General features: G+C 36.1%; 2 protein-coding genes and 1 long non-coding RNA gene across 3 annotated transcripts in view; 1 reads left to right on the top strand and 2 right to left on the bottom strand.

Moving 5' to 3' along the window:
• Positions 1-2,217, bottom strand: part of LOC122586578 (receptor-like protein EIX2) — a 37,278-nt gene extending 35,061 nt beyond the window's left edge. Inside the window, exon 1 of the mRNA XM_043758562.1 lies at positions 1,251-2,217. Coding sequence (XP_043614497.1) covers positions 1,251-2,217 — 967 coding nt within the window. The remainder of the gene's footprint in view (positions 1-1,250) is intronic.
• Positions 2,218-6,939: 4,722 nt separating this feature from the next.
• LOC122586586 lies at positions 6,940-8,045 on the top strand. The gene is made up of 2 exons (XM_043758573.1): positions 6,940-7,339; positions 7,459-8,045. The coding sequence occupies exons 1-2, from the start codon at positions 6,940-6,942 to the stop codon at positions 8,043-8,045; spliced, it is 987 nt and encodes a 328-aa protein (XP_043614508.1).
• A 3,721-nt stretch (positions 8,046-11,766) lies between these two features.
• LOC122597195 lies at positions 11,767-26,888 on the bottom strand. The gene is made up of 3 exons (XR_006323413.1): positions 26,878-26,888; positions 24,145-24,147; positions 11,767-11,976 (listed from the first exon to the last, which is right to left on the bottom strand). It is a non-coding gene; the product is annotated as an uncharacterized LOC122597195 (long non-coding RNA).
• Positions 26,889-27,743: the final 855 nt, after the last annotated feature.

Below are 27,743 nucleotides of genomic sequence, written 5' to 3' on the forward strand. Positions count from 1 at the left end.
AAAACTCTTTGATGCAAAGAAAGTTATTAATAGACAAATAAATATAATTACAAGATTTAAAAATTTGGTATCTATTAAATCTTTCACCATTTTCATCTTCACGATGTTATATCAAATTTGAAGCCCCTAAATTCTCTCTCTCTCTTATCAACATTGTGCCAATTACTTATCAATATTTACTTAAACTCATTTGGTTATATGGAAGCAAATATAAAATTATCGTATTTCAACCCTTTTGTTTACAATTCGTGAATATACGACATCATGAAATATTAGTATTTTATTAGTTATATATGTCTTAACACGTATTATGTGGGATATAATCCAATCAAAACATATAAGAAAAGGCAAAAATAATTTCTGGAAAAATTGCTCGCATAGAATTTTCATCTTTTTTAAATAACAAAAAAGACAAAAATGATTTATAGTAAAATTAAATATGTAGTTTATTGTTAACTCTAAGGGCACGTTTGGTTCACAGAATGTTTTTGGAAGGAATGAGATCTATCAAAGGAATTGGAATTTGAATGAATGAAATTTAACGGAATGTTTTTGATTTTTTGCAAATTCAAGTGTGTGAAGGAATGAGATTCATTCCTCCATCCCTAAGGAATGGAGATTCCATCAAATGATGGAATGTTTACATTCCTACGGAATGTGATTCCTCCTTCTTTGAACAACCAAACGCACTAAGGAATGAAATTCAATTCCAATTCCACCAAATTCCATCAAATTCTGTGAAATAAACGCGCCCTAAGTATGCACAAAAAGTAAAAGGTAAAGAGTTCTTCTCTATTATTAATACCTTATATAATGTATTTCACATTTTCTCTCCTTTTTAAAATATGATTTGATATAGCTATTTTACTCTCACTCTACTTAATTATGTATACTTTCATTCCTATATTGATGATATATCAAAATATTCTTAATGAAATAATTTACGACATTTATTTATCAACTCCCAAAATAACTATATACCATATTTTACGTCAATTAGTTTTCCACTACTCGTCGCCCCCAAGATTCGCAACCGCCACCACCCGTCGCTACCACCACCACCCCCACTCGCCCTCGCCGTCACACCACCGCCGCTTTGCACGGATACCCCTCTAGTTTATAATAAAAGTCTTGATTATTTAACTTTATTCAAGCACAACCTAAAAATTAATATAAATTCAAACAAATTGCAGGTTTTAGGAAATAGATCTAATGACAAGAAAAGTAGTAGGTATCAAAATCTTGTATACCTGTGTTGTTGATATGTATACGTGGCAAATTTCCACAGATCTGGTTGTCAAACAAATCCAACCACCAAAGATGAGATGAGATGTTCTCAAACCACTCTGGTATTGTATCCTTAATACTCGAATTTCTAAGATATAAATATCGAAGATTTGTTTGGGTTTGAAACCAACTTGGGAATCGAGGTCCGATGTTGCAGGAACTTGCATAAAAAGACGTCAATTGGAAGGGAGGAATCCAATAAGGGCTCACATTCAACCTTATCAATGAATTTTCAGACAAGGACAACCAAGTTAGATTTTTGAGTTTGGTGAAGTGAATTTCAGAAACAACCCCGCTCAATCGATTACTACGAAGATAAAGGAATCGGAGGTTTGCAAGATGACCAAGACTAGTGGGAATGTTTCCGCTCAATTGATTATTCCAAAGAGAGAGTCTTTCTAGCTTCGTGAGTAGTCCAATGGTTTTGGGTATGCTCCCACTCAATTGATTGTAGGAAAGAGAGAGCACTTTTAGGGTTGATAGGCCACCAAATGAGGAAGGTATTGGACCAGATAATTGATTATATGAAAGGTCCATGGAAGAAAGAGAGCTCAACGTTCCAATAGAATCAGGTATTCGGCCATGGAAATTGTTATTGTTAAGGTATAGATGCATGAGGCCAGTAAGGTTTGATAACCAGACAGGAATGGTGGACGTGATACCATTACCAGAGAGACCAAGTTCAACAACCTGACCGGTTTTCTCGTCACACACAACTCCCTGCCACTCACAACATTCTAATCCGGTCCATGTTGACAGCCGATTTGATTGGTCAGTGATGCCTTGTCTGATTAAGAGCAGTGTTTGCCGCTCTTTTTGGATACATGTAATGTTTGAGGAAGCTATGATCATGGTGTCATTGCTGCTTGCGGCATATGTTTGAAAGAACATGAATAATAATATAAAAATGACAAGAAAAATGGTTTCCATTTTGGATTAATTAAGATAGGGTACACGTTTGTATAATTCAGATGTAGGGGGAATGGGGCATATATATAACACAGCATGCCTTAAAATCTGTATGAATGGCACAAAGTCTTTTTAAACATCTCATTGTTGAGTTGGACTCAAGGATCGTACAAAGTCTTCTAAAAAAAGTCATAGTAGACTTGGAGGCAGTCAAGGATCACACAAAGTCTTTCCACAGGTAGTGGATACATACAGAAAAAGCTTGTTTGAGTCGATAATGTGTGCTTTTTGACTGCGATAACGTCAAGGATCACACAAAGTCTTTCAGGAGATAGTGGTACAGAAAATGCTTGTTTGGGTCGATATTGTGTGCTTTTTGACTACAATAACGTCAAGGATCACACAAAGTCTTTCAAGAGGTAGTGGATACATAGAGAAAAAGCTTGTTTGGGTCAATAATGTGTGCATTTTGACTGCGATAAAGTCAAGGATCACACAAAGTCTTTCCACAGGTAGTGGATACATACAGAAAAAGCTTGTTTGGGTGGATAATGTGTGCTTTTTGACTGCAATAACGTCAAGGATCACGCAAAGTCTTTCCACAGGTAGTGGATACATACAGAAAAAGCTTGTTTGGGTCGATAATGTGTGCTTTTTGACTGCAATAATAACGTCAAGGATCACACAAAGTCTTACAAGAGGTGGTGCAAACATAGAGAAAAAGTGTGTTTGGGTCGATAATGTGTGCTTTTTGACTGCAATAATAACGTCAAGGATCACGCAAAGTCTTACAAGAGGTGGTGGAAACATAGAGAAAAAGCGTGTTTGGGTCGATAATGTGTGCTTTTTGACTGCGATAACGTCAAGGATCATGCAAAGTCTTACAAGTGGTAGTGGATACATACAGAAAAAGCTTGTTTGGGTCGATCTTGGTGCTTTTTGACTGCAATAACGTCAAGGATCGCACAAAGTCTTTCAAGAGATAGTAGCTACATACAGAAATAGCTTGTGGGTCGATAAACTGTTTACTCCTATTATTGTCAGCCAATTCTTTTTGAATTCATGAATCGCACAAATGTCATGATCAAGAATTCAACACTTGGTTTGGCCATGGAGTGTTATAAGGAGGTGGATGGTCTGATTGGGTTAGTGTCTTTAGATATTGAGTCTGTCCATGGGAAGTTTGTAAATTGTGTTATTTTGGTGGAGATTGAAAGTTAGTGGGTATTTTGTTTGTTTTCTTGATAATGATCATGATAGTGATATCCCAATTGATGTTGTTGAAATATAGGCCTATTTTGGATAGAGTTTTTGTTAAATCAGCTGGTGTGATTACCAATATAGTTTTTGCATATGTTATTATCTTCGCTCAAAGTGTATATGTTGGATTGCCTGTACAAGAAGCTTCTCTAGCGTGACTGTACCCAAGGTTGCTAGCCGGCGCGGTGATGTTATTCTTTCCGTTAATGATGTTGAGTTGCCTAAAGTATATATCCCAGAATTCAGTTTCACAAGTTGTTGATGTCATTAAGAAAAATCCAAAATCGCGAGTTTTAGTGTTTAATGTTTAAGGTTGTGGATTAGGTTGAAACAGACTTCTTATTTATTTATTTTTTTTGAACTTTTCACAGACTGCAAGTAAGGTTTCTGGTCGTATTTAGAGCTGCAGGTGCAGAAGTTGCAAAGTGGAATATCGTTATATTGTATCAATTTGCAGCCTTTTTGAATCTTAATCTTCCGGTAATCAATCTTTTCCTTTGAAGTCGCCCAGACTTTAATCAGATACTTACTCCTTCTAGTTGGATTATGGTTAAGAGTGAAACTTCGAAGAACCCAACGGTCTTTCTTTTTTTTTTTTTTTTTCTAAAAGGCAATAACTGAATTACCTTTATTGGTCAAATCGGAAAAAATAAAAAAATAAAAATATCAGAACTTCAAGATGATATATTATATGACTGAATGATCCCACAAGACATTTAGTGGTAGACTTGGAGTAAATCAAGGATCCCACAAAGTCTTTCAAGATAGTGGTCACATAGAATTGGATTTAAGGATTCCATTGGCCAATGCTTATTTATAAATTTCAAGGGTGTTAAGAGTTAAAAAAAGTTCTATAGCTAGTTAAATCAGAAGTCGCCCAAAGCTGATCAAATACTTACTTTGAACAATGGTTGGATTATTAAGTACAACTTCGAAAAATCGAATGGATTTTCTTATTTTGAAAGGGAATAACTGAATTAATTCCATATGGAAATACCTGCAATTTGTCTGTGAAAGCCAAGATCGGTAATCTAAGATGGAAATTCAACAATTATTTATATACAGATTATATATGTGGGTTGCGCGCCCTCGTGTTAAACTATTTGAGCATGTTACACCAAATAACATCATAACTATTTGTGTAATGTATGCTCAAATACTGCCTATTACGGCCATCTAAGATCTAACCAACATGTATGCTAGCTAGTAGCTGCTAGTAGGAAATCAAAATTACTTTGCTAATGACACATCAAATTCTGATTCTTTCTGATGGTTGAATACGTTATCATCATATCCAAATTTGTTCTTCAAAAGCTAACTTCCAGTTTCACGAAATGTTACATTCGAACAAACTGGACAAACTAAGGATGTACTTGGAATACCACGGCTGGCCAAATTGACACGAGGTGGGAGACGATCTCGCAATAGTCGCCACACAAAAATGTTCACCTTTTTGGGAAGGAGTGAATTTCAAGCTGTAGATCATTGATCAGAAGGTGGAATGAATCCATCCTCTATTGTGTGACAAAAGTTAAAGACTTGAATGCTATTTTTGCCTTGATAATTCAAAAAAAATTCGGATCCCTAATGCTATGGAGAAGCTCATCAAACTGTGACTCTTCCCTATCTTAGAAACAAAATTTGGATCAGTTTCGTTCAAAAGTTTCTCTAACGAAAATAAGTCTTGTTCTAACACTGCCTCCGGAGGTTTAGTGCATGTGTTCGATCGTTCTTCTTGATAAATGCATCTTCTAACACTTTTGTTGTCAAAACACGGTTGTTGTCCTAAAACCACAAGAGAATCCAAAAGTGGGTACATGAACTTCATTGTCGCGAGACACCATTAATTAAGTTTCGGAAATAAAAGGTTGTTGGGCATCAAGTAAACTTTTACAACGTACTTCACCAAAAATAACATCCTCATCGCCCTCAAGAAGCACGCTAATTATTACTCTAAATTAACACCTGCAACCTGAGAAAGAACACCACGAGTGTCATGCATGATATCCTTTCGTCCAAAACAAAACTCAGCAGCGGGGATCTGTAAAGAAGAGAATAGGGCCGGCCATTGTCCTATTGCAAGCCAAGAACCGGTTTATCCTTGGTAGCATTCTCACCGGCTAAAAGCCAATTTGATCCAACGATATGCATTGTATTCCACACGCATGTCTTTCGATGAAACACTAATTAGGTGGAAAATTTGAAGCATAAACCGAAGTGCCCAGTTTGTTTAGATTGAAATATTTTGCAAAGTAAGTATTAATTAGAGTTTCTCACCGTCGATGAAGCCCCATGATGGTACGTTCCTGATGCAATTCAGAAATCCAAAGGTCCCATGTTTGTGGAGACCGTATGTCCCACATATTGAGATTCAGAGCTCCAACAGTGTACCATTAGTAGCGAAGTTAAATTTAGTAGCCATTTCTGAAATAAAGTAACAAAGTTTTACTAAAAACTTGCATTTACAGAAATATAAACGGTAATGATAATATTGATATTATCATCACTTGTAAAGAAATTAAGCAGCACCCGGCCACTTTGTTGTGGAAAAATTTTTTGAAACAGTGATTTTTTAAGGGTGTTTTGTAAAACAAGTTTTCGAAAAAAAAGGTTATACAACCGGGTAAACCGGCATTTCAAAAACCGGGTTCAAAAATTTGGCTCAAAACCGGTATTTGAATTACCGGGTTCAAAAAAACAACTTCGAAACCGGTATTTCAATTACCGGTTTCAGAGAAAGCTGACAAGTTGCAGAGCATCTTTGACCGAAATAGTGCGATGTGACTAAAGCCTGAAAGCGGTTTTTTAATTACCGGTTTCGAGCTAACCCTAACACGTGTCGCGACCTGGTGAAACCCTAATTCCACATGTATACCTAATTCATTATTTATCTATATATAGTATAGTATATGTGATGTATCTTGAAGCATTATCAGTATCTCAAACATATATTTTCAGATAACATTTCAAACACTGTCATAGTTTAATTTAAAAAAAAAAATGGCATCTTCATCATCATTCAACCCAATTATAGTTCAGTTAATATGGGATGACTGTGTGTCATTCGTAAATAGGATCCTTCAAAATGGAGATCCACCGAAAAGAAGAAGTTTTCCTCTTTTTCACTTAATGACTTATTCACAAATTTGTGATATGACTTACAGTTGTTTTGGTGTTTCAAAACAAGACTTCTAACTGCAGTTATATTTATGGTATGAATTTAAGGGTGTTCCTTTTAGGAATTTAATTACAGATGATAATACTTTGGCAATGATTTATCATCTGGGTGAAGCGCAATTTGAAGTGAAGTTCGAGGCTACTTTTACAAACCAGTTGTTAAGCCTGACTCAAAGCCAATGTTTTTTTCAAAGGAGTAACCAGCCAGAAGATGATGAAGATAACGAAGATGATGAAGACAATGACGATGATGAAGACAATGACAATGAAGACGATGAACATGTTCAAGATCATGAAATTGACCTAATGGGTGATGGATCAAGTGACGTGGCACCTAATACAAGCGATGATACCATCGACGGATATAGTGTTGATGGGGATGTATCTGGAGATGAGGAAGAAGAAGGGGCCCATGCACAAGGTCCTTTGGAGCATGAACAGGTTCTTAATCTTGTCGATGATAATGAAGATCGTGTAATGCCATTCAATGAAGTTCAAGAAGATGTAGTATTTTGGTCGCAAGAAAGAAATGTGATAGAAAAAGGAATGTTTTTTCAAAGCAAGGCGGAGCTTGTACACGCTGTTAGGCTTTGGAACATAAGAGAAAACAAAGAACTTATTGTTATGGATACGAGGCCAACGTTTTGGAAAGCACAGTGCATAACCAGGGGGAAGAATTATCTTGGTGTTATGGACCGGGTACCGTGTAGGTGAGTTGTAGTTGGATCTAACAGAAGCAGATTAGGATTGTTTCAGATCACAAAGTGGGTGGAGAGTCACAATTGTTATGGAGAATGATATCTAACAACAACCGATGTATGACAGCAAGTATGATTGCTTCTGAAATTTTGTCACAAGTGCGGGAGGATTTAACTTTAAAAGTCAGACAGATCCAGGCGCAAGTAAAAACAACTTTCAATGTTGATGTGAGCTATGCCAAGGCGTGGAATGCACGAAGGTTAGCAATTGAAAGGTTGTATGGAACTTGGCCGAGTAACTTTGATGCATTGCCTAAGTATGTTGCTGAATTACAACGTGCTAACCCAGACACTGTTGTGGAATGGCTCCATTCTCCAACCAGTTTAAGCCATATACATACATTCAAGTTTGTATTTTGGGCATTTGGACCAACAATTAGGGCATTCCAACGTTGTATTCCGGTGATCTTTGTCGATGGCACTCATTTGAAAGGCAACTACAAGGGTAAGTTGTTAACTGTGGTGACGAAGAACGCCAATGGACAACTATTGTCGGTCGCTTTTGCCTTGGTTGATGAAGAGTCTAATGAAAGTTGGGGATGGTTTCTAAATCTCTTTGAAGAGCATGTCGGATCGCAGCGGCAGGGTGATTTGTGTATCATTTCAGACCGTCACCAAGGCATTCTTAATGCAGTTAACCAAATTGACGGGTAGCATCATCGGTATTGTTTAAGGCACGTTTGTAGCAACGTGAACTCGCACTTCAAGAACAGGAGAATCAAAAATCTGGCTTAGGTTATCGGTTCCACATCCCAATCATCCAAGTATACTTAGGCGATTAATCAAGTCAAAGGTGAAGATGATGCTGTTTCGCCGTATATGAGAAACATTGGTTTGGATAAGTGGACTCTAAGGCACGATTTGGGGCTTCGTCGTTGGGGTAACTTAACGATAAACATTGCCGAGTGCCAAAACAATATCTTTGGTAAGGCTCGAATGCTACCTATTAGAGCTTTAATTGAGACCACTTTTACTTGGACAAGAGACCATTTTGTCAGCCAATACCGGAAGGCCAACAGTTGGAACCCACCACTAGCTCGCAAAATGTAGGAGGTTTATCAGATGCGTGAAAGAGCCTCAACAAGCCATAGGGTGGAAGTGTTTGATGAACGAACAGGAAATTACACGGTCAGAACAAACCAAAGAAATGCACAAGGCGAGTACACATACAATGTTGTCATAGGGGAGAATAGGAAAAAATGCTCTTGTGGAGCTTGGCAGCATCAAAGGTTTCCATGTTCTCATGCCATTGCTGTTTGCGGATATAGACAAGAGAGAGCTGCTAATCTTCCAAGTAAGAGGTACACAACTAGGACGTGGATAAATCAGTATAATGATGCACTTGCTCCCCTCCGAGACGTGAATTACTGGGTGTAGGTAGATTGGCAGAGCCAGGGAGACCCGGAAAAACTGGTCACGCAATGGGGTAGGAGACGCACCAGATGGTACCGGAACGAGATGAATGAGAGTTCTACCAGCAGATCTTCAACCTCAAGCTCAAGACAACAAGCTAGATGTGGTGTTTGCGGTGGATTGGGCCATAACAGGAAGACATGCCCTGAACTTTGAATGTGACAATAATGTTGTCGCTTATCTGTTTCCGTTAGTTTGTGTTGTTTTTGTGTGTTGTTTTAACCCGTTTATTTCTTGAATTCCTAGGCGTTTTAATGTAAGACTATGATGTTTTAATATGTTTTTATGCAGCTTTCAATATGAAATTTATGTTTCTTTTTTCTAATTAGGTATCCTTCTTTTGTCACTTATTTTTTTTAAAAAACATAGAAAACAACATTTAAAAGTAATTAAGCAACTCAATTTTATTAAAAATGAAAACAACTACATAAATTCTAACAATTACATGTTGCAATCGTTACGGTGAACCAAATAATATGGCGAACAAAATGATTTCCAAATATGTTGAGTCTAGAAAAGGTGAGATTTCAAATCAAACTAATTTACTTGTTGATGTATCAAATCCCAATTTAGTTAATCAAAGTAAATTAATACTTGAATGCAAGAAATCTGAAATAGGCAAAGGTTTTGTTCAAAAAGAAACTCTAAGTGTTGCTAGAAAGACCTTCAAATCTGGTAAGGGTCAGATCAAGCAACAATGGGTTTCTAAATGTGATAAGGTTATCAGTTCCACTCTCCAATCTGAGTCTGGCCAAACTGTCAGATCCGGTGAACCCATCCATGGATGGGTTCCCAAAATGAACTAATATCTTATTGCAAATGCAGGGCTATCATAACGTACATACCTGGCACTTGGACAGTGAGTGTTCCAAGTATATGACCGGATATAAGTCCCTGCTATGTAGCTTTAGGACAAGCGTTGGTCCTAGTGTTACATTTGGAAATGACTTTCAAGGAAGAACTGAAGGATTTGGTATACTTTCAAATAGTCCCCTTACTTTTAGAAGGGTGTCTTATGTAAATGGTTTGAAGCACAATCTGATAAGGCAATGTGGTGTTGATTGCAAATAGAGATGAGTCTTTGTATTCTTTTGATATGAGAAATCCAACTGTTACAAAGGAAGTTTGTTTCATGTCAAAGACTCAAGATGAGTTGAATTAGCTGTGGCATAAGAGGTTGTCTCATATGAACTTTAAGGACATCAACAAGCTGTGTAAGAAAGAGTTGGTGTCTGGTCGTCCTGTGATTAAGTATGAGAAGGACAAGCTGTGTGGACCTTGTGAGAAAGGTAAACAGCACAAGGCTTCTTTCAAGTCAAAATCATGCTCATCCATTGATAGTTGTTTAGATTTGCTTCATATGGATCTGTTTAGACCAATAAGTACTCCCTCATTTACTGGGATGAGATATACTTTGGTCATTGTTGATGAATTTTCAAGATATACATGGGTCTTCTTTCTAAATCACAAGAGTGATGCTGCTGACAGTATTTTTCATTTTATCAAACAAGTAGAAATACTATACAAAAGGCCTGTTAGGCAATTAAGGATTGATAATGGAATTGAATTTAAGAATATCACTCTCAATTCATTCTGTAGTGAAAAAGGTATTTCTCAAGTGTACTCAGCTGCAAGGACTCCTCAACAAAATGGTGTGACTGAAAGAAGAAACAGAACTCTTATTGAAGCAGCAAGATCCATGATGGCACAAAACAATGTCAAGTCTCATTTTTGGGCTGAAGCTATACACACAGCTTGCTTCACCCAAAACAGATCTCTTATTGTGAAAAGGCACCAAAAGAATTCATATGAACTTCTCGGGGGGGGGGGGGGGGGGAACCTGAGATTGGTTTCCTTAGAATGTTTGGAAGTCCTTGTTATATCCTAAATCAGAAAGACCATCTTGGAAAGTTTGATGAAAAGGCAGATGAAGGTATCCTACTTGGATATGCAATAATGATGAAGGCCTACAAGGTTTACAATAAAAGAACAAATAATAGTGAGAACTCTGTGAATGTAAGTATTGATGAAGGTTGCTTTAAGCCAGCTTGCTCTCCACCTGAAGATGAAGATATTGACTTTGAAGAACTGGTTGTTCCTGAGAATGAGCCTCCCCCTAATAACCTGTTGAAAATAATGATGCTCAAACTCAGGGGGAGCAATTGAATGAAGAAGAAGGGTTACAAATTTTCGAAAATGTGCAAGCTGATCCTAATCAAGAAGTGAATATAATTCCATCAAATGACTCCCAAGCTGATACAGATCATAATGTTCCACTTCAAGCTGATGATCATGTTGAATCATGTAATCTAAATCAGCCTATTGTCCAAGAATCAAACAATGCTCAATATGTTACTAAATGGACAAGGAGTCATCCTATCAAACAAATTATTGGTGATCCATTATCTGGTGTCAAGACAAAAAGAAAGGGAACAGACAACTTTTGAATGTTTGTCAACTTTGTTAGTAAAATGGAGCCAACTGAGGTTGTTGAGGCTCTGTCAGATCCTTCTTGGGTTAATGCTATGCAAGATGAGTTAACACAGTTTGAAAGAAACAAGGTTTGGGAACTTGTTCCAAGACCTCATCATTCCAAGATTATGATTGGAACTAAGTAGGTCTACAGAAACAAGATTAGTAGCTCTTGGATATAGACAAGAAGATGGAATTGGTTATGATGAAACCTTTGCTCATGTGGCAAGATTGGAAGCCATCGGGAGGTTTTTGGCTTATTCTGCACACAAAGGCTTCAAGGTTTATCAAATGGATGTGAAGAGTGCATTTTTGAATGGGAAACTAGAAGACGAAGTCTATGCTGAACATCCTCCAGGTTTTGAAAGCTCAAAGTATCCTGATCATGTATTTAAGCTTGATAAGGCCCATGGACCTTCAGGATCTTGACACGCCTTGACGAATTACTACCGATAAACTTCAAGTATTGTTTCTATGAGAATATTATGCAGGTAACTTGATATTTATCACAAGGGAAATATCTCTAACGGTACAAAAGAGATTCAACACATGTCTTATTTGATCAACACGCAAAGAAGACTTAGTCCAGCATCATAATCGGACTTCAAGAGGAATTCAGCATGAGGAGAATATCTTCAAACGGCTACAATATCAGTCAAGATATGCTCCAACGTTCACCAGATGAAGACCAGGAAGATCCCTGTAATTTCGGAAAATTAGTTACTAGGCTGCTCTATATAAACGAGGACCTGATCGATAATAGGATATACAACGTTACACACACTCACATATTTACTTGCTTATTTTATTTGCTCATACTTGTAAACAACCAACACACTTTTCTTTACTTAGAAAGATTGATCAAGTCGCTCTATCATTGTAACCAATTTACACCATTAATAAAAGAACAAGGCAGGGACGATTGCTTCCTCCCGGGGTTTTTATGCCGGCAATCCATAAAGGATTAAGGGCTTTTCCTCGATAAAAAATCTCGGTGTTTTTGTTCCTTTCTCTTTATTTTCCGCATTTTTTTACGTTTATCTTTCTTTCTTTATCTTGCTTTATCTATCTTATATTTGATTATATAGTTATTTGCGAAATCTTTTGACTACCTTCTTTTGTTTAAGTCGACATAATCTTGATTTATCATACTTATTTTAAACGCATCTTTGAATCTAAACCAAATTTACAAGCCTTTAACCTCACGAACGAAAGTTTGGTTACATAATTGATCTAAGTCTTCAAGGTTGATTATCTTGGATAATTTTTGACCAAAACAATTTGGCGCCCACCTTGGGGGAAAAGGTGCTTTCGATCTGATAAAAAATCTTTTTGATTTTCATAAATCTCGAATTTTCAAAATCAAATAATTCTTCGCAAATTACTCCTGTTCTTTCTTCTCCTTTGCCTCCTCCACCTCCAGGACGTGCTTCTTATCGAAGAAACAGGAACAATGTTGCTCGAACTTCTACCCAGGAAAAAGGAAAGGAGCCAATGGATTCATTCCAGATCCCAGACTTATCTAGAGAAAATCCGGTAGGAAACTCATCTCAGGAGAATGCAAGATCAAGCCAGACTCAAAGAAGGAGTTTTTACGACGATTATGGCAATCTGGATCCCTACAATACCGGATCTAGGAATGTTAACTCTGAAGAACTGCCTGACTTGTTTACTATTTTGTAGAATCTTGATAAGAAAATTAAGACTAATCAAGAATATAATCAGGCACAATTCAAAATTCTTGAGTCAAGGATTTTTGAAAACAAACCACCGATGACTCCTAGGAATTTGTTTTCAACGACTCCAACTGCTCATGAGTCTGCTCCTATTAATACGTCGATGCCAACTGCGACTCCTAATTTTGGGAGTAATATTCCGAAAAACACTCATGTTGCTGGAACATCGGCCACCATGAGTGCAGGTTTGAACAATTCTAATAATTTTGCTGGATCTTTTGCTTTTACTAATCCATCGCAGGGACAAGGAGCAAATGATTGCATCCCTGGAGAATTTCAGAAGATTAAAGACATGATTTCGAGCGTTCCTGGATTTTGCAATCCAATTCCTGAAGTCAACCCTGCGTCCTATCTAATCAACAGATGTGGCGACAGGATTGCGAACGTAGAAATCCCGAAGAAATTCCAAGTTCCAAATATGAAACCATATGATGGAACCACTGACCCACAGGAGCATATCGCGCTGTATCTGGAGAAAATGGAAATGGTGCTGATTCCATCAAATTTGAAAGAAGCTTGCTTATGCAGAAGCTTTGGATCGACACTATTTGGATCAGCCTTAAAATGGCTGCAGAGTTTGCCTCCTCTATCTATTAATTCTTTCGCTGATTTAACAAATTTATTTTATAGTCAATTTTCATGCAGTAGGACTTTTGAGAAATTGACTGATGATCTATATAAAATAATTCAAAAACCGCATGAATCACTTAGAGATTTTATGACTAGATTTACAAAAGAATCTCTTAATATTCCTAAATTAGATATGTTGACCGCTATTCAAGCTTTGCAGAGAGGTCTCCATAAAGGATCTAAATTCCAGGAAGATCTCATAATGACGCCATGCAGAAATTTCGATGAAGCAAAAGCAAGGGCAACAAGATTTATAAGGGTCGAAGAGAATGAACTTACAACTTCGAAATTAGATGCCTTATCATATGATCGTCCAAATCGGAAGGCAGAAACCCCGGTGTTTAAACCGAGACACAAACCTTACTCAAGACATGTAGATGATCAAGTCAATGTCGTTGAAGAAGATAACGGGGTCGAATATCCAACTTTGGCATCATACTGTTTCTCTGTAGGAACTCCTGGCATTATAATGGCGCTTAGAGATCTTGGAGACAAGGTGAGATGGCCTCAGAAGAAAAATGATGGATACTTCAAGAAGAAAGATCCTAGCTAGTGGTGTGCAAGATATCAGGCTAATCCTAAAGAATCACATCTTAAAGTTGTTAAAAGAATCTTTAGATACCTTAAAGGTAGTCCCAATCTAGGTCTTTGGTATCCCAAGACTATGGATTTAATCTAATTGGCTATTCAGATTCTGACTTTGTAGGCTACAAGATAGATAGGAAAAGTACTTCTGGAGCTTGTCAATTGCTTGGCAACAGACTTGTAGGCTGGTCTAACAAGAAACAACATTCAGTTTCTATTTCAACTGCAGAAGCTGAGTATGTTGCTGTAGGGAGTTGTTGCTCACAAGTTTTGTGGATGCAATTTCAACTTCAAGACTATGGTATCACTACTTCAAAGACTACAATCTTTTGAGACAATACAAGTGTCATAGCAATTTCCAACAATCCAGTACTTCACTCTAGGACCAAGCACATTGATATCAGATATCACTTTATCAAAGATCATGTGATGAAGGAAGATATTGAACTCCATTTCATTCCAACAGAAAATCAGTTAGCTAACTTGTTTACAAAGCCTTTGGATGAAAACAGGTTCAGTTATCTCATAAGTAAGCTGGGAATGCTAAATATGTAAAAGGCAATGTGATAAGTAATGATAAATTCAACCTCTTGATTTTTTTATGAAGATTTTAAGGGCAAGCTATATTTGACCCAGACTACCCCTTGTACTTGGTGTATATCAAGTAAAATGGAGTAAGCTGTGTCTAATCCAGCTTGGGAGTTGTGTTTATTATTAAATATCTCAGTGCATTTTAATATTTAGTTTATTGTATTTAGTTTATCGTATTTATCCTTTCTTTGAATAATGAGAGCGTGACACGTGTGTAGGTAACGGACTTTTACTGCAAAAAGTACACCCCACTAGTTGTCATCCTCCAATCAAATGGTTTCTCTCTCCTTTCCCTCAAAACGGTTATTTCTAAATATATATTTTAATCTACTATATATATATATATCAGATTTAACCTAATCCCCAAATCAATTGAATCTTATTATTATTATCATCTTTTTAACCTAATCTGTGTCCAGTTCGATCAATTTCTTATATTTCTCTTTGATAGTTAAAATCTTCTATAACAATTGGCTTCATCATCATCTTATCAATCTGCAAATAACACAAGCAATAATAATGATTCTTCATCGGAATCGGGAGTTAAACACCCGGCTCCGATAAGCGCAAATAAGCTTCCACCCTATGTTGTGGGAAGTGATGTGGTTGTTAGCCTGACTGATCTTGATACTGGTAAAATCAAGATCATTAATCTAGTCTTCACCAATGTTCATCCACCTTCAGGGTTATGATGACATTGTTGCCTTCTTATGGCATCATCCATTTAGCAAGATGATGATTGAGAAGCCGGATGTGGTGTATCAAGACATGCTCTGCGAATTTTGGGCGAGCTGTGTGGTTGGTGAAACGAAGAAGAAAGATGTTGCAATTCGAGGCACCATTCTCAATGGTAAGAAACAGGTAATTATTACTGAAAAGAGACTTAGGTCTGCCTTTGAGCTTGATTATATGGAAGATGATAATTATGCCTGAGTTGTATCCCACACTTAGGCCAAAAATCTTTTGCAAAATCTTGACTATTCTGGTCCCTTGGCTTCAGTGGTGAAATTAAAATATTTAACTGGAATCTGGAACTATCTTCTAAGTACTGTCATTAAAACTTTACAAATGAAAGCTTGCAGCTTTGACCAACCTAATGTCTTAGAATTGCAAATTTTTCATTCATTGGTTACTATGACCAGAGTAGATTATGCTGAAATAATCTTTCAAGACTTAGTAGGCCGAGTAAAAAACAAGACCTTTATCATACCATATGGTAGGATTCTTGCTCCCATCATAGAAGCAATTCTTGATGGTGATTACAGTTTGGAAACTGGCCAGACTGTGGAATGTAAGGCCATTAATACTAACATCTTTCATAGTCCCAAGGTAACTGCCCAAGGTTTAACCGAAGGAATGCAGATTTACCTTGATTTTTGCAGAAGAAGAGAAAGGGAACAACAAGCTTTAGAGGAAGCTTCCTCGCCTTCGACGCTCGATCTGCCAATCAGGAAAGTCAAGGTACACAACCTCTTAATCCCTCAAACTCTTCCAAATCTACTTCTTCTTCGTTTTCAGAGGGTGAAGAGTTGGCCCCGTCATCAACCACTCTAGCCAGTTGATTAATCTTGTACCTTTTACACTACATCCTTTTACCCGGATAATAATCTTGTCTGTGGATAAAAGTGCAAAGATGTAGAGTGGTTGAATAAAGTAACCTTTTGTCTTGCTTTATTTAGCACACACACAAAGAATTATTTACTAATACTTTTGTGTGATGTCAACCATATTTGTACGTCGAAGTTGAGATCCCAATGCTCAACCTTCGACTATAAATAGAGGTCCTTGCCCAAGTATTTTATCAACTTTGAAAATACATACATTCTTCAATATTGTTGATGAACTTGTGCAATATTCTTTCAATCGCAAAAAGGAACATTTTACAACTCTAAGTGTTTCAATTGTTAAGAGAATTTCCAAGTATAGATCAATTGTATTTCATAGGTTGTTAGGATATTTACATCTTTGTATTATCTTGGTTCCGCAACAACCTTGTATTTTATTTAAACAATCATAAATAAAATACACTTGAAAAATACATATTATCTCATCAATTTACTTACTTGTACCTTACCTTACCTTATTGCATTGTATTTACTTATTCGTCTTGTCACCTTAATAAGTATAACTCCAGTTAACCTGGTACACTGTTCACTCTAAACTGGTCACGTCCAGATTAAGTGAAAGTGTTGCAAAGTACACTCACCATTGACATAGAGGTGTCTTCAGCACTCATCTATTCGTAGTTGGGACTTACAAGTGGTATCGGAGCAGGCAGTTTGAATTGTATCAATTCTATAGCCTAGGTCTGCTAAGATGTCTGCTGAAGGTGAGAATGGTTATGGTCCCCAAAATTAAACTAATCAGAACATTAACTTTACAACTCCTTTAAATACCAACCCCCCTCCTCCTCCTCCTCCTACACCTGGAGCCAGCCATGTCCATGTACATTACTCTAACAATCCTGGCCCAAATTCAATGGGAGCAGTGAGACTTTTGGTACATGGAAGGCTAGGATGCTTTTGCATTTTGGTGGGATAGAGAGGTATATGTTGAAAATCCTCAAGGATGGACCATATATACCTATGTCCACTGGTGTTAGTCCTCTTCTAGACCCAACTGGGAGAAGAGGTACTGGGAGAAGTCAGAAGAACATTGGTCTGATGAGGATCGCAGGCTGGTTGACCTTGATACCAGACTGAAAAACATGATCCTTGCTGCTGTCCCTGAGGAACTAATTCCAACACTTGTGTTGTTTCCCAGTGCCAAATCCATGTGGGATGAATTAGTTCTCCAGTTTGAAGGAGGAAATGACACCATTGCCACCAGAAAGTTTGCTTTAAACAAGAAGTATGAATCCTTCTTTGCTCTTTCCAATGAAAGTTTAACTGGTACTTACACCAGATTTACTAGCCTAATTAATCAACTTAGAGGCTTGGGAGTGGAGAAGGATAAGGATATTCTTCTTGAGAAATTTTGTGATATCTTGCCATCAAAATGGGTACACATGTTTCTTGTCTTAAGACAAGGTAAGACCTTGCACAACCATACTCTTGCTTCTCTCGATGGAGCCTTCAGATTCACTGAAGATAACAATGTTGAAAGGTTATTGGCTGAGCAAAATGTTTTAAATCATTCAGAGTTCCAAGGTCGCCAGCTTAACTGGGCAACCTTGTGCTGCTTTAATGTCTGCTGAGAATGTCCAGTCACATTCTATGAAGGAGATGTTAAACAATTTACCGAACTCTTGCCTTACCACTAATCTCTTTGATGGTTGTGAGGAAACTGACGATGATGATTTGGTCATCATGATTGCTAAAACCTTTAACAGGTTTAAGCATAAGTCTAATCGATTCAATGGGTCCAATAATGCTTCCAGTTCTAACTCTCTGGATAAGGCCAATCTTACCTGCTATAAGTGTGGTAAGAAAGGTCATTTCATGAAGGAATGGAGATCTAGTCAGATGAACAACCAAACTGGTCCCTCTGTCCCAAACTTTGTTAAATCTGATGATTATAAGGCCAAATATAAGCAGCTTAAGGCCCAAATTGCCCTCATGTCTCTTGAACAAGAAAAAGAGAAAGAAAAGAACAAGTGCATGATGGCTCAAACTGAAGGGAAATGGGAACTCTATAATGAATCATCTGATGATGATGAAGAGGTTAAAGATGTGTGTTTTATGGCATTAGAAAATCAACAACCAGTGGTGAAAGATGATGTTATTTCTGGAAGATGGGTGGACATCATTTAAAGAAGGTAAGAGATTATGATGATGAGTTGGATACAGAACTGAAACTGGACATTGTTGAATCATTAAATGATGATTTATTATTTGTTGAAACAATAAGAACTGATTGTGAAAGATATCTTGAAACTGTTTTAACTGAGCTAAATAACATGAAAAAACAATTTAATGATTTACAAAGTGTCAAGTTGGCTCTCAAGGAATCAGATTTGAAAATTGAGGCATTGGAAAGAGATAACCAAAAATTAAAATATGATCTTGAAAAAGAACACATGGTTATCAAATCTTGGGTACAAGCATCTGGTAAAAATTATGATGTATTTTCTAAAACCATTAATGCTCAAGAAACTGCCTGAAAATCTGGTGATCTTCAGATGGCAGCTGTTTTACCCTTGATTCACCAGATGCCTGAATCAGTTGGAGTTTAGACTCCATATGACTCTTCTAACATTGACAAATCTGAATCCGTTGAGACCACCCCTGTTGAGGTCAAAACTGGAGCCGAAAAGGCTAAAGCTCCAGTTAAAAAGGAAGGTGATGATGTTCCTTTGCCTCAAAAGTCCAAAGAGCCCAAGACTCCCAAGACTAAAAACTCCGCTGAACCCAAGTCCAAGGTTCAGCAGCCTGATGAAAATAACTTTTTGTTAAAACTGGAGAGTCTACTCCAAAATTTATCAAGGCATGTACAAAGTTGTACTGCCAGAATAAAAAATTTAGAAGGAGCTTCGTCTTCTTCAATTGCAAAACAAGTTGTTAAATTCCCTCCTTCAAAACAAAAACAAAAACAATCTGCTCAGAAAGGAGCAAAATCTGAAAAGAAAAAGGAGGGTGTTGTTCCCATCAAACCAATTGTTTTTACTCCTAAAGCTAGAAATAATCCTCCAGTTTTAGCCTCCAGTTCCAACCCGAGTCAATCTGTTGAGACTTCCCAAGAGAAGTCTGGTAGACCCATCAAGAAAAGATGGGTTCACAAAAATAACTAATTATTTACTTGGCGTTCAGGGCGATCGAAAAAAGAATATCTGGTATCTGGACAGCGCTGCTGGCTGGACTATAACCGGATGTAAGCCCCTGCTGGAAGAGTTCACTGTACAAGATGGACCGGCAGTGACATTTGGTAATGATGGAAGTGGGAAAACTGAAGGATATGGTGTTATTGAAAATAGACAAGTCCAGTTCACAAAGGTTGCATTTGTAAATGGTTTGAAATACAACCTGATAAGTGTCAGTCAACTTTGTGATGATAGATATAAGGTAATGTTTGATATTGCTCAAGGTACCATATTTAACAAGGATTGGAAGGTGGTGATGATTGCACCAAGAAAAGGAAATGTGTACATTATGGACATGGAACGAGCTCCAAAAGAGCATTGTTTTTATGCCAAAGCTGATGAGGACACCAACTGGTTATGGCATAAAAGGTTATCCTACCTTAATTTCAAAAATATTAATAAGTTGTCAAGAAAACAACTGGTGGATGGGATACCTTTAATTTCCTTTAAAAAGGAAAAGCCATGTCCAGGGTGTGAGATGGGCAGGAAGAAAAGAGCTAGTTTCAAGACCAGGCAAAACTTCAGCATTACTGAACCTCTTCACATGCTTCATTTGGATCTCTTTGGTCCAGTGAATGTTCAAACTAAAGCTGGTAAGCAATACACTTTAGTTGTGGTTGATGAATACACCAGATACTATTGGGTGGTATTCATCAGATCGAAAAGTGATGCACCTGGTGAAATCATCTCTCTCATCAAAAAAATTGAACTCAAGTATACCAAGAAAGTGTATCAGTTGCGAAGTGATAATGGTACAGAATTTATAAATAAAGAATTGGAATCATTTTGCAATGACACTGGCATTTCTCAAAATTTCTCTTCAGCTCGTTCACCAGAGCAAAATGGTGTGGTTGAAAGAAAGAATCGCACATTGATTGAAGCTGCAAGAAGTATGTTATCTGAATCAGGTCTTCTCACCAGTTTTTGGGCTGAAGTTGTGGCAACTGCCTGCCATACCTAGAATCGGTCAGTGTATGTCAGGAAACATAGGAAAACAGCCTATGAAGTCCTCAGGAATCGTAAACCAAATATCGGTTATTTCCATGTGTTTGGTTGTCCAGTTTATATTCTTAACGATTCCAGTCAGTTGGGAAAGTTTGATATAAAAGCTGACAATGGTGTATTTGTGGGTTAATTAGATATAAGAAAGGCCTATAGAGTTTATAATTATAGACTCCAAAAGGTACATGAGACAATTCATGTCATATTCGATGAATCAAATGAAGCAATCAATAAACGACCAAGCCTTGATTTATCTTCAGTTGTCCCAGTTGATTTTGGTGTATCTGATCAAGTTCATCAATCAGTTTCTACACCAAAAGATGTTTCCAGTCACTAAGACTTGGAACCAGTTGAACAGATGAAAAGCTCCAGTAACACTTCATTCTATCCCTCCATCAGTTTTCATTTACCACATAAACTGGTGATTGGATCAGAAGTACGTGCCACAACAACATCAGAACCAGTTCAATGCTCTCCAGTTCTTCAAGATATACCTTTGTTTGAAGATAATCATGTTAACACTCCAGTTGACACTGATGATGAAGTTGAAGTAGTTTGGGCTGATCCCTCTCCAGTTGCTACAACTGTTGAAGATTGTCAGGTGACTTGCACTGATGTTGTGCTATATCAACCTAGTCAATACACTAAATGGACTGCAGCTCATCCAATTGAGCAAATTATTGGAAATCCAGATAGTGGGGTTCAGATTCGAAGAGCCACAAGTGAACAATTTTTGAACGTCACCTTTTTATGACTGATTGAACCGAAGAAGATTGACGAGGCTTTGGCAGATCCAAGCTGGGTTGAGGCTATGCCAGAAGAGCTCAACCAGTTCGAAAGGAACAAGGTTTGGGAACTTGTTCCTTGTCCTCCAGGGTTAAAGAAAGAACCCATTGGTACGAGGTGGGTCTACCGAAACAAGATAGATGAAGATGGCAACGTTGTTAGAAACAAAGCTAGATTGGTTGCCAAGGGTTATTGTCAAGCAGAGGGTGTTAATTTTGATAAAACTTTTGCTCTAGTTGCAAGACTTGAAGCCATTAGAATATTCTTGGCTTATGCAGCTCATTTGCAATTTAAAGTCTTCCAGATGGATGTCAAAAGTGCGTTCCTGAATGGAACATTGGAAGAAGAAGTGTATGTTAAGCAAACACCAGGTTTTCTTATTGAGAAGCATCCTCACTGGGTATACAGACTAAACAAAGCTTTGTATGGTCTTCGTCAAGCCCCAAGAGCCTGGTATGACACTTTAACTAAACATCTTCTTAAAAACGGTTTTGAAAGAGGTGCAATAGATAATACCTTGTTTATCTTGAAAGAAAAAGGTAATATCTTGCTGGTGCAGATTTATGTTGATGATATTATATTTGGGTCAACTGATGATGCAATGTGTGAAAAGTTTTCTAAAATCATGTCAACTGAGTATGAAATGAGTTTAATGGGTGAATTAACATTTTTCTTAGGTTTACAAATTAAACAAACCATGGATGGCATTTTTATCAACCAAGAAAAATATGTCAGAGATTTGTTAAGAAAATACAAATTTGATTCAGTCCCATCAAAAAACACACCCACTGCAGCTCCTTTAAATTTGGATTTTGGCTCAATTGGAAAACCGGTGGACCAAAAGGAATATCGTGGAATGGTTGGTTCACTGATGTATTTAACTGCAAGTCGACGAGATATAATGTTTGCAACATGCTTATGTGCCAGATTTTAGGCTAACCCAAAAGAATCACACTTGCATGCTGTTAAGTGCATTTTCAGATACCTGAATGTAACAACCCTCAATTTCCGACTAGGATAATTTACATGGACCTATCTAGGCCTTTAACCCTAGAGGTTTATTAAGAGAATTGACCTTCTAGGCATTAGGGCATAGTGATATTTTCCCTATAGTTCATTAGAAGCCAAAAGGAAGCCAGTTGCCTTAGAAATGCCTTAAACAATAACTATAATCATTCAAGACAATCTCAAGCTATATTTTAGTTCTAATTGAACTTGATGAAATGTCAATGAACCAAAAAGTTTTATTCAAGAAGTTAAGAGTACATAAATAATTATATAAGCTTTATAAGTTGTGATAGCAACAAGAAATCCTTATAAAATATTATCCAACAATTCAATCACTAAGCTAATTAAAGTACATCTGAACATAAAAATGTAATTACCAACTTAAAATTTTATTCATAAACTAGTGTGTATATAAAGTGAGCTTAAATAACAATAAGTATATATGTCTATTGTAAATGCAAGTTTATAAATAATGAGGCAAGTAATAAAATTAAAACACAAAAAAAAACTATATATACATACATATACACATACACGTCCTATATATATATATATACACACACACAAATCAACATGTAATTTACTTCATCATTTAACTTAGTTAAATCCTACACATATATGTAAACATCTAAGCAAAGAAAGTATCCAATAAAGTAACCATGGTTAGAAAATTTACTAATACTTATAATTATACTCATACTCACATGTATATACTTTACAAAGGCTACACACCAATACTTTATAAAATAAAAACTACAAATTTGAAATGGCTCTTATAAATAAAACACACCCACACACTTCACACAATTTGACCAATCTCTCATCAACTAGCAACATGCTCCATGTCAATTCCAAAGCATATTAACTCCAACTCCACACTCTAACTCCACTACTTATTCATTTCACATGTTTATGCTTCCAACACACTCCTCTTTACTCTCAAACACTCTTTCTCCCCTCTCTCCTTTCTAATTTTCGGACTCCCGCAATAAGGGCAGAAAAACTGCCCTAAAACACTACTTTCAAGCATCAAATCTACATCTTTGACTCACCATCTAGTAAGGGAACAATGAAAGGTCAAGCTCAAGGGTCTTGGAGGTCTCCAAGTGCACAAAAACAACCCTCAAGTGGGGCTGATCGGCAGCAGCAGCAGGAGGAAGGAAAACAGCCACATGCTTCTATTTTCTTTTGATTCTTGATCATCAAAGGGTATCCAACTTGTTCCTTTGATTGTTCTTCATATTTTCCTTCACTTTGTAGCTTATTTCCTCTTCCTTTCAAGCTTGTTACAGCCATGAAACACTCCAAGGGCAGCCATGAAATGGAGACCCAACAACACTCTTGATCTTCTTGTTTTGATCTTCAAAGGTTGTTAGCTTGAACCCTCTTCACTAATCTTTGATTTATTGAGCTAAGCAAGTCTAGATCTACACATGCATGCATATTTGAATGATGAGTTAACAAGAAATAATCATTAAAAAGTCATAAACATAAAAGATGATAAGTAATCTTGTCCAAAAATGTTAGACCTTAACATGCATGCTTAGTTTCTATTGATTTTGATTTGGGATTTGAGATGGATCTTTGAATGATGAGTGATGATTTTGAAATTGTTAATAATCTGGAAAATTGATGCTAATAGATACAAAATAAAGTGAAAATCTTGTTAGTGGTAATTTAGAGGCTAACACAAGCAATCAACATCATTGGTGGGATGTATTAACCAATAAACTTTCTGACAGAATTAATCTTCTGTCTTGTAACGAATAAACTGAATATGTGAGGGCATTTTCAAGCAAAACTATCAAAATAAAAGTTTTAGACAAATGAGTTAAGATTAACCTCCAACCGGAATTACTCAAAAATACTGAACAGAAAGAAAGATATGAATTTTCTACTGAAACTGATCAAAGCTGTTACTTTGTCTGAATATTTTATAAACTTTGACAATTTTTATCTCTTAAACCAAAAGGCTCCAGGAGGTCATGCTTGGTGGAAAGTAATCTCAATGTGTCGTTAATTTAAAATAATTTCATGGGATTTTTCTAACAATCAGAACATCAAGAACTTTTATAAAACTTTTGATGTCGCAAGCAGTTCCCATTCGGGATAATTTGTGTTTGGATAATTTTGAAGGACACCAAACATTATCTAAAAATTCACAAAATACTAGATACATATAAGTCACTGTGTAAAAATCATGAAGGGTCAAAATAGCCCCTTACATATTTAGTAATATTAATAATAATCATTATTGAAAAGAAAAAAGAAATTCTCTTTTATATAATGTTATGCATAAAATGTGTTTTTTAAACTTAATATAATAGTTATTTTTATTTCATAAATTATTTGTGTTTGTTGATTTATTAACTTTATAATTATTGTGTTAGTTGAATTATTAGTTTTATATCAAGTTATAATGTATCGATAACAAACATTACATATAACTTTTTAGAAAAATAATTGATAGACCTCAGACATGGACCTAAAAATATGCCTAATAACATAAATTTTTGACGCATGTATCATGCGTATTATCTCTACTAATCTTTATCATTCATCATGGAATGTGTTATCATCTTATTATTAGGCTATTTTTAGCATACCAATTACGCTATTAATTATTATCCAGTTTTTAAATATTTCTTGATGATTTTAAAATTTTAATTACGATAATCGTGTTGAACCCGGAATGATTAGTTATTATATTATATTTTTCAAATTTAGTAAAATGACTTTTAATTGAGGGATGCGTCACATATATAATATGCCTTAAATTTTGAAAAGACTATATTGAAGGCGCTAACCGTAAGAGAGAGAACGATCGTTATCTTGAAGGATTGAACACGAATTTTATCCACCTACGAAGGAAGGTCAATGATATCATTGAACCACAAGGACGGAAGGTGATTTTTTTGAATAAAGGATGATCATGTTGGGTTACATTTTGGGCTTTCTATTTGAGCCGAACCAAAGGCCCAAAGACAGCCAAAATCTTTGTTGTTGGTTAGAATATTTTTTGTTGGCTTTTTGGGATATGTTTTACTAGGTGTGATAGCAAATCAACATCAAAAATCATTTACCATACTTCACTGGTATGTTTATTTTCGAGTTTTTTCTTATGATTAGTTTATGTTAATAATTGCACATGTTTGTTTGTTTGTTTGATTTGTATTTTTATTTAATATTTTAATCTTGAACAGACGATGGCTTCTTCTCCTTTTTCTTCATCCCTTAGCAGTACTTCTTTATGTTGTTACATTTTCACCTTTCTTGAGTTTTTTTTCTTTAATAAAATTTTTACTTTAAAAAAGGAAGTAAAAGAAAAGGAAAGCAATTGAAAGGAAGTTGTAATAGATTTTAGTGTAAGATTATTCATAGTTTTTTTTTTTTTATTCTTGAAAAGCTCTTCACAAAAAGAACTTAAACTTTGATAAAATTAAAAAACTTAGTTGCTTAAATGTAAAATTTATTGAAATTTGCTTTGTAATTTTGTTTCTCGATCCTTTTTAGTATTTATTTCTTGAATCTTTACATGTATAATGTGAATGTTAATAGGGAGGACTACATTGATACATTTGGACAAATTACCGACATAATTCCTATGACGCCAACAAAATTTACGCGCGTGCTTGCATCGTTAGCATGTGCCATATGTCTTCCCAGAAACTGGTTTCATTCTATTTAGAATGTGTGAGACCAATCTGCTAGTCAATATTATTTGTCGTACCTATATATGTAAGCTGAGTTTCTTCTTAAATCAGATTTGAGTATGTGTATATTTTGTGTTAAATTTGTTATTAGACCAAGTTTTGTCGGTTTGGTTTCAGTTCTCGTGTCTATTCTGGCAGGTTTTTCTATATAAGTTTGAGTTCCGATATTGTCAACATTTTTGTAGTTCTTAATTTGAGTTTATTTATATGACTTCGCTTTTCGTAACAGATGGAGATCATAAAGCAAACCATGTTATTGATGATTTAAAAGTCTAGCTCAAAGAATATGAAACTTCTGATCACGCAGATCTTGTGAAAGGCCAGTATAAGTATATACTTGAGTTAGAAAAGTTGTAAGTTAACGAAGTAATACACACCTTTTTGTTTATATCGCTAATTAATCTATAGGATATATTGAGTAGGTATAGTAGCTTGCTTGGCTCATTCATTATTTAAAAAAATAATTAAATAAATATGTGTAATGTATATAAATTTCATGATTAAAATGTAAATATACTAGTAAGCCGGGGCTGGCTTAAAAATAATATATCAAGTATATGTTAGTCTAAAAACCTATGTTTTGTTAGCGACGTTGGGCGATGCTCTATGAAATCCCTAGACACAAAACCACTCATGAAGCACTATTTGCTGACATAACCAGTACATTTTGGTCTAATCATTACTGGGTGTTGTTGAGTTTAATGTTTTTTTTACACACCAACCTAAAAACTAATGTTCTATGATTCATCAACTCATTATAAAAAAAACATGATTTTACAACTAGGAGGTGCCAAAGGTTGTGTTCAAGATTTCCAAACCTTTTCAATACATGAACAACATTGATAATAGACCAAAAGTCATGGATAACACACTGACGGCTTAAGGTAGAGGGCACCTTTGTGCACATTATGAAGGCAGTAGCAAGTCATTCTACACCTGCAAAAAGTTTAATAGAAGACAAATCACTTTAGTTACTCTTCGAGATGGTTGCTGATGGATCTTCATTATTATTCCCAAGATACAAGTTGGACTTAGCCTCAAAAAATATGGCTATGGCTATACGAAGCAAAATTTCACTTTCAAACGCTCCCATTCGACTAAATGGGCAGGAAAGTGAATCTCATCGCTATTGTGGTATTACTCAACAAATATGGCTATGGCCTCCTTGTGCCAACAAGTATTTTAGCTTGCAGCCACCCCCATTTGATTAAATGGGCAAGAGCATGAATCTCATCTCTTATCAACTATTATTCAACAAATATGGGTATGGCCATATTGCACCAAGAACGACCCAATTTATTATAAGAATGAGAACTTAAAGCATTCACATAGTATGATGTTTGTAGTACCTTTTCATCTAATCTGTGCTTCCAACAACTCGAACATCAACGAACAAACTGTTGCCTATAATTTTAAGTATTGCAATGTCTCAATGAATTACACACGAACAAAAGCTTTGGTCTTCGCCATCTATTTCCTTTTGTAGACGCACTTCCAACAGTTTTGGAGGTCTTGAATATTAATGTAAAAAGAGTTGTCAACATTCCATTGGTTAATGGTTAAAATACTTATAATTTACTTAAAATACGTTTAACATTTAATACTTATAATTTACCCT

This window comes from Erigeron canadensis, chromosome 1 (genome assembly GCF_010389155.1).
Source record: "Erigeron canadensis isolate Cc75 chromosome 1, C_canadensis_v1, whole genome shotgun sequence".
NCBI classification, from domain to species: domain Eukaryota; kingdom Viridiplantae; phylum Streptophyta; class Magnoliopsida; order Asterales; family Asteraceae; genus Erigeron; species Erigeron canadensis.